Source organism: Dicentrarchus labrax, unplaced genomic scaffold (genome assembly GCF_905237075.1).
Source record: "Dicentrarchus labrax unplaced genomic scaffold, dlabrax2021, whole genome shotgun sequence".
Taxonomy (NCBI): Eukaryota; Metazoa; Chordata; class Actinopteri; family Moronidae; genus Dicentrarchus; species Dicentrarchus labrax.
Window position 1 is genome coordinate 10272024 of NW_026136715.1, and position 6697 is coordinate 10278720.

General features: G+C 36.6%; 1 protein-coding gene across 1 annotated transcript in view; it reads right to left on the bottom strand.

Moving 5' to 3' along the window:
• irf10 (interferon regulatory factor 10) overlaps nucleotides 1–6326 on the bottom strand; it is a 7247-nt gene extending 921 nt beyond the window's left edge. Inside the window, exons 1-7 of the mRNA XM_051424802.1 lie at nucleotides 5856–6326; nucleotides 3391–3586; nucleotides 3053–3129; nucleotides 2333–2390; nucleotides 940–1026; nucleotides 456–842; nucleotides 169–287 (exon numbers count right to left, since the gene is read on the bottom strand). Coding sequence (XP_051280762.1) covers nucleotides 169–287; nucleotides 456–842; nucleotides 940–1026; nucleotides 2333–2390; nucleotides 3053–3129; nucleotides 3391–3586; nucleotides 5856–6026 — 1095 coding nt within the window. The 5' untranslated portion in view covers nucleotides 6027–6326. The remainder of the gene's footprint in view (nucleotides 1–168; nucleotides 288–455; nucleotides 843–939; nucleotides 1027–2332; nucleotides 2391–3052; nucleotides 3130–3390; nucleotides 3587–5855) is intronic.
• Nucleotides 6327–6697: the final 371 nt, after the last annotated feature.

Sequence of the window (6697 nt, forward strand, 5' to 3'; positions counted from 1 at the left end):
AAAGCCTTTTATAAAATGAATCCCTGATTTACAGGTCAAATGTAAAATCAATAATTGAGATATGACACCTTATGTACAACAACATCTACACGTATGCTTTCAGGGTAAATGTGCTAGAGAAGATGATGAAAAAAAAGTTGAACAATTCTTAGTTCTTTTTCTACCCACCTCCGCCATGATCAGCTTCCTAGTTTTAGATACGTTGGGATCTGGATACTCCTCTCCAAAGCAGAGCTCAATCTGATAAGAAGGTATAGGACCCTTCCCCTGTAAACAGCTCTGGAGCTCTGTACACAAACATTTTATATTGGAAAAGTCAGATTTGATCTTATAATCTGTCTCTGTCTCTAAATGTGTATTATATATATTCTGTTCCAGATAGGTTTATATGACCCGTAGCTAAAGAACTGTTTTCGCATTTTTTGTTCTGTTTAAGTATGCACGCACTGCCTTACCATTAAGAAATGTGGGTATATCAAGCAGTTTGAAGGTCTTTTCTCGCTCCAGTTTGTTGGGCTGTTCAGTGTGTTGGGCCATGGGACCACTCCAGTACACCCTGCCCTGGCAGAATCGCTTGATGAACACCCCATCTGGGGCCACCCATAATAGAACACCCCTCTCCAGATGACAAAGAAGGCGGTTCATTGCTTCAGCCAAGCATGTCGGCAGGGATACGGAGCCTGGGGAAGGGAAGGAGAGCTGCTGGGCAGTACAGGGCCCGTAGATTCGTTCATTTCCCAAGGGGACATTTCCCTGCATGATGAAGCACCCATCTGGGCTCCTGGTGGTCAATTTCATCACCCTCTGGCCATGGTACAACAATGTCACCTGCATACGAAAGTCTATACACACAAAATGCAACTTGTGTTCCAGGTCATACAGTTAAAAAGGCCAGTGGCAGTGTTTTTATTCTGTGTATAATTCAATAAGCTTTCTTACCTGATATTGTAATTGCAGGGCTGATGAAGGCTACAGGAGGTTTTTGTCTTACGAGCTCACAATACATGTGCTCCCTCATCAGGTCCTCTAAAGAAGAATAGAGAAATACAATCAGTACTTTCTCAATACTATATGAATACTCTGACCCCATTACCCACCAAGTGGTAGGTGAGAACTTTGGACCACCCAAGACTCCTTTAAATTTTATTTATCAAATACAACTTTTTCAGTAGTGGTCAGTGATGCCTTATCTTCTGTCGCACCAGTGTTGTTCCCCATGGCTCCACCCCTGGCCCTCTGTTATTCTTTGTATACATGCTGCTACATATCATACATAAATGCAAAATTCAGTACCATTGTAATGCAAATGAAATACAAATTTCAGTCCCACTAAATACGAGTGAAAAAGGCAATTTTCATAAGCTATTGTCCTTTCTGTCCGAATGTTGGATGTCCCAAAATGTTCTCTAGCTAAATGAAAATAAATCATTTTCATTTTTATTTCATTCATTTTTTTCATGCCTATTTTGCAAAAACATCTTGGCTCACTGTCTACAAATGGCAAACCTGCAGCCAGAAACTTGGGAGTAACATTTCATTTGAAAATGAAAAAAAAGTTTAACCTTGTTTTTATCAATTAAGGGAGCATCTAAAAAAGTCTTTTTTTTTTCTCTCCGACTGATCTTGAGAGAATCATTCATGCTTTTATTTCTTGTAAGCTAGGTTACTGTAACTCCTTGTATTCAGGGTTAAGCCACAAAACAAAATCTTACTCCTTCAGCAGGTACAAAACGCAGTTACTCAGCTTTGAAACACATACTAGAAGACAAAATCATAATCACTCCTATTTTAGCCTCACTTCACTGGTTACCAGAACAGATTTTAAGATTTAATTGATTGCCTTTAAAGAACTTCATGGTTTAGCTCCCAGTTCTGTTGCTGAATTTCTGCTCCAGAGTGCAGATTCAGATCCTCAGGCAGGCTCTGCTGGCTCAAGACTAAAAAGCGCGGGTGACAGGGCTTTTAGCTCTTGAACTCCCTGACAGAGGATCTGAGGCTTGCAGAATATCTTCTATATTCTAGACTTTTATTAATACTACCACCACTATATCAATCATGTCTTATCTCTTTTAGTATTATATATTATTATATGATATATCATTTATGTTCTTATCTTTACTGTTTGATATTTTATACCTTTTACTTTAACTGTATTATTTAAAGTGTCTGATTTTATTTGCCTTGGTCCTGAAATGTTTAATCCTGTTTTAGCCATGTAAAGCACTTTGTTTTGAAAAGTGCTGTGTAAATAAAGTTTATTATTATTATTATTATCTATGGCCATGTTCCTCTATAGTTCTATTGAAAAGTGCTAGTTTCAGTGCGCTCTTACCAGTAAATGGTTTTCCTTCTTCTTTGTTTGCTTGAAATGATTCCTTTTGATAAGGAAGCTACAAAAACAAAAAGCAAAATTAGGTACACATAGCATGGGAAGATTTTAAGGAACAGGTATTTTTTTATAATATTAAATCAGTTTAAACTGATTTTCCCACACACTCCAAAACCTGTGTTTCCTGCTGCGAGAACACATTGTTCTTCACCACAGTGTAAAGTCATCTTCAAATGTGGACAGCTCAAAAAAATACTTCCACTAATACAAAGTCCCTCAAACCAATTAAACAAACAATACAGCAGGAGGGCCATTTCCATGAAAATGTTTAACTTTAGTGACTCATAGTCTTGTTGTTGTATCAAAAAATACATAAGGTGAAAAAAATTTGTCTGGAGACAGTGAGAATGGTCGCTTAACCTTTTTACTGGGATTGTCTCATTTTTATAAACATAACTTATACCATCAAAATATGATTTTCATTCCAAATTTTCACCTATTACATTAAAAAAAGAAAAGGAAAAAGCAGAAATAATTAGCCCTATTTATAAGAAAGTGACTGCACTCACACAGTGTTCTTACACATGAATTGACTGAAATCACCTATCGTGGATAACAGTGTCCACTACATAGTATATATATCAGTATATAATCCAGTATTCAGCAAGTTCAGTGTTATATTTTGTCATTTTATAGCTCATTGGCTCTATGTTTTTAGCTTACCTGTTTGTCCGGAAAACCAGGGCTCCTTGGAGACCTCTTAGCCTGGATGATCACTTGATCCTTTATCTGGGGAAGCTCTGAAGAGAGCAATAAGTGGGAACAAAAATGAGAGCAAATAAAAAACTCAAAAATGATTTCTCTATTGGTGAAAAGCTGATGGAAGAACAAAGAAAAGGTCAAAATACTTAAAACCTTCGCTCATTCTATAAATACAGCATTTTATTCCTTGTTTAGTTTCCTCTGATTGGCCTTTTTGTTATTTATTTTGGTGTAATTTTACGTATTAAGACATTAATAAGACAATATGAATGGAAAGGAGAAGTATTCAAGGTTTTTACCTGGTGGCTTGGCTGGCACATTGTCGTGATGGATAAGGTAGACTTTATAGGGTTCAGTGATGTCCAGCTGGTTGCGTTCAGGCACCTCTTGGAAGTCTGTGCTCTTGTTGAGTGCACAGCGTAGACGGGTCTTCCACATGGTGGGGTCAGCTTTATCCCTCCCCTCCCTGTACTTCCCCTTGTACACAGCCCAGGCCTGAATGTGAGCATTTAAATATTAGATGTGTCTGTATGAATAACTATTTTGAAATAAAAAATCTGTTTGGGGAAGTAAGGAACTTATAGAAGCCAAAAACGGCTGTGCTTGCAATTATTTTTTAAACGCTGTTATCTTGAAATCACATGTTAATTTATATTGTGATCTTAAGGAAACAAGTCTTACTTCTTGAGATACCAAGATAATTTATCACGAGAAAACGACTTTTGCCTTTAATTATGGCGAACTCAAAAATTAGTGCCTTGATCTGAGAGGCTGAAGTGATTCATTTCTTGGCAATGTGATGCAATACTGACAAATCCTGGCTGTTGCATATGGCATTTTGGTCAGTACGAAAAAGAATAAGAATGTCGCCAAGTGCTTGCTCATGGTGGGAACTGTTGGGTCTCTGTAAATAATGCTATAAGGAGTTCGGCCTAGACCTGCTCTTTTTGAAAAGTGTCCTTAGATAACTTCTGTTATGAATTGGTGCTATACAAATAAAATTTAATTGAATTCAATTCAATATTAACTTGTATGTTACATGTCATTCCTCCATGCATTGTTGAACCAATGCTACACCTATAATATGCCATTTTGCATGCTGGCATGATCTCTGATAAACATTACAAGTAATAAGAGGAAACCCTTTGTTTTCTTGGAATAACGGGTTGATTATCTAATCATGTATTTCAAGTATACTATATTTTATTGCAAATCATTGATGAGCAGGGTCGTTTTCTTTATAAGAAATGTATCCCGGGAATATATGTTGTTTTGTTGTTAATTATCTTTAACTATATGCATCCAGAACATTGTGAAAGCAGCAAACTGAATGTACACTGTAAGAAAATCATTAGTAATTTAATTTTTAAATTAAAATTTTTTCACCGATCAACATTAAAATGGTGAGTTCACTGAACTATAATGCGTTCAGATTGTTGATTACATGAACAGAAGTCGCATTCACTTCAGTGAAGTTGAGAAGGTCAGGTGTGTAACATTTAGGAGGATCTATTGGCAGAAATGGAATCCATTATTCATAGGTATGTTGTCATTCGCATATAGTCACCTGAAAATGTTGGCCGCCTTGTTTCTAAAGTAACCCAGAACAGACAAACCAAACCCTGGCTCTACATAGGAACATTTGTGTTTTGCGCGCATTTCACAGCCACCGCAGTTTCTCCCACATGCCTGGTAAGGCTTTGCGAAGCAATTAAGTTGTAATCTGCAACTACACCGCTAGATGCCACTACATCCTCCACACTGGACCTTTAAGCTATTAAGTTCTGTTAGCCGCTGGTTAGTTTTTGGGTTAGAGTGGCATTCTGGTTTATTCATTCAGTAGTGAAGGATTTTTAAGTTTCATTCCATGAGCACCACACAGCCTACAGCTTTTGCTGTGCTCTTAAAAGCCAAATTCATATCAGTATTAGTACTGAGCCCTGGTTTTGTCATAGCCATATAAAGCGTGGGTATTGTGATTGTGATGATTGAAAATCTGAGATTTGAAATTAACTAACTTGTTATTTACATTTACTTAATGATTAAATAATAATCAGTTAAATTAATTTAGTTAAATTAAATCATTATGTAGACTTTGACATTTTTACTACTAAATACCTTTAAGTGAATGAAACCAGCAGATCTTAGAAAGGCAGAATTTGGCTTCATTCATTAATTTATATATTCATACATTCAAATAACAATAATGAATAAAAAATCAATATTTTTGGATGCAGGCAAATCTATGTTGCTGAGATAACCAATTAAATGACATAAATAGCTACACTTTTGTCTCTTGGCTGTTTGAGACCACTGACAACTTTGCCATATGATTATGTTTTTTGTTAGCACTGCAGTAGTAGCCTTCAAGGCAAGCCTAGTAAATATTCTAATTAGGCAATTAACACCAAACACTCTGGTCTATACTGGGCTGATATTTTACTTAGGCTATTAGCCTGATATGTAATTCATATGTTTCCGATGTTAGTAGCTCAACTTGTAGGCTACAATATGCAGTGGTTTTATTTTATTATCAGTCAATTTAGAAACTTGTTATATGCCTTAAATAAAAATCCTATATACATAGGCTACATTAAGACAAAAAGGAGTTAAATTCGGTTAAATTCATTCGACTCGGACACCTAGATCAATTTCTTTCTCATTTCAAAACTTGCTAGAATTATATCTGACCAAACCTGGCAACTGAATTCACAAAAATCTTCTTTATAAGTTTTAAATTATGAAACAGGCTGAAATTGTTGACCTTGAAGAGAGCTGCATCCGCCGTCTGTTTGTAGTCCTTCTTGGCTGCGTGTTTCCACGGGATCCTGAACATAGTCTTGTCCTCATCTTCCCAGCATAGTCCCTCATATTTCCCACTCTCTATCTGGGCTATCAGCCACTCTTTCATGTGCATTTTAGCTCCTGGTTCCATCTTCAACACAGACTGTCTCTTACAGGAAGAATAAAATCACTTTCAAATGTCACAGATACATGTGCACAATAGCTCGAGCACTTTAATCACGTCCCCACCTTGCAAACGGGAAAAAAAAAACAATGTTTTATTCTGCTGCTCCTCAAGCCTCTGAACCGATTTTAATCCCAAACCTGTAGCAAAATAATATAATCAAGTTTATAAAAGTTCTAGACAAACAGACCTCGCCGCAAACTTAAATGCAGAAGTCCGACCTAAAATTGTGCGCTCATAGGAGCGAAAGCGAAAGTTTAGTTCATTTGATACTTTCGGTTTCCCACTGCTTGCTGAGTTGCAGCGAAAGTTTAATCATTTCCAAGTAAGGTGTAAGAAGGAGGGTGATAAATGAGTGGGTCTCTGAATTATAAACCCGTGAGAGAATGTCTGTGTGTGAAAAGAAACCACAATAAAATGCAAATTCCCTGTTTTTCTATTCTATTAGAGTCTATTTAACTTTGCCAGAAGGCAAAACAAACTTTAATCTTTATTATATGACACTGATCACAAAACTCAGTCACCTAAATAGTCCTTATAATGTTGAAGAATACATAATCGATGGAAGTAGACAAAGGGAAGGAAGGAAGGAAGGAAGGTAAGGACAGATAAGTTGTACACTCCAAACAGATTCCAAA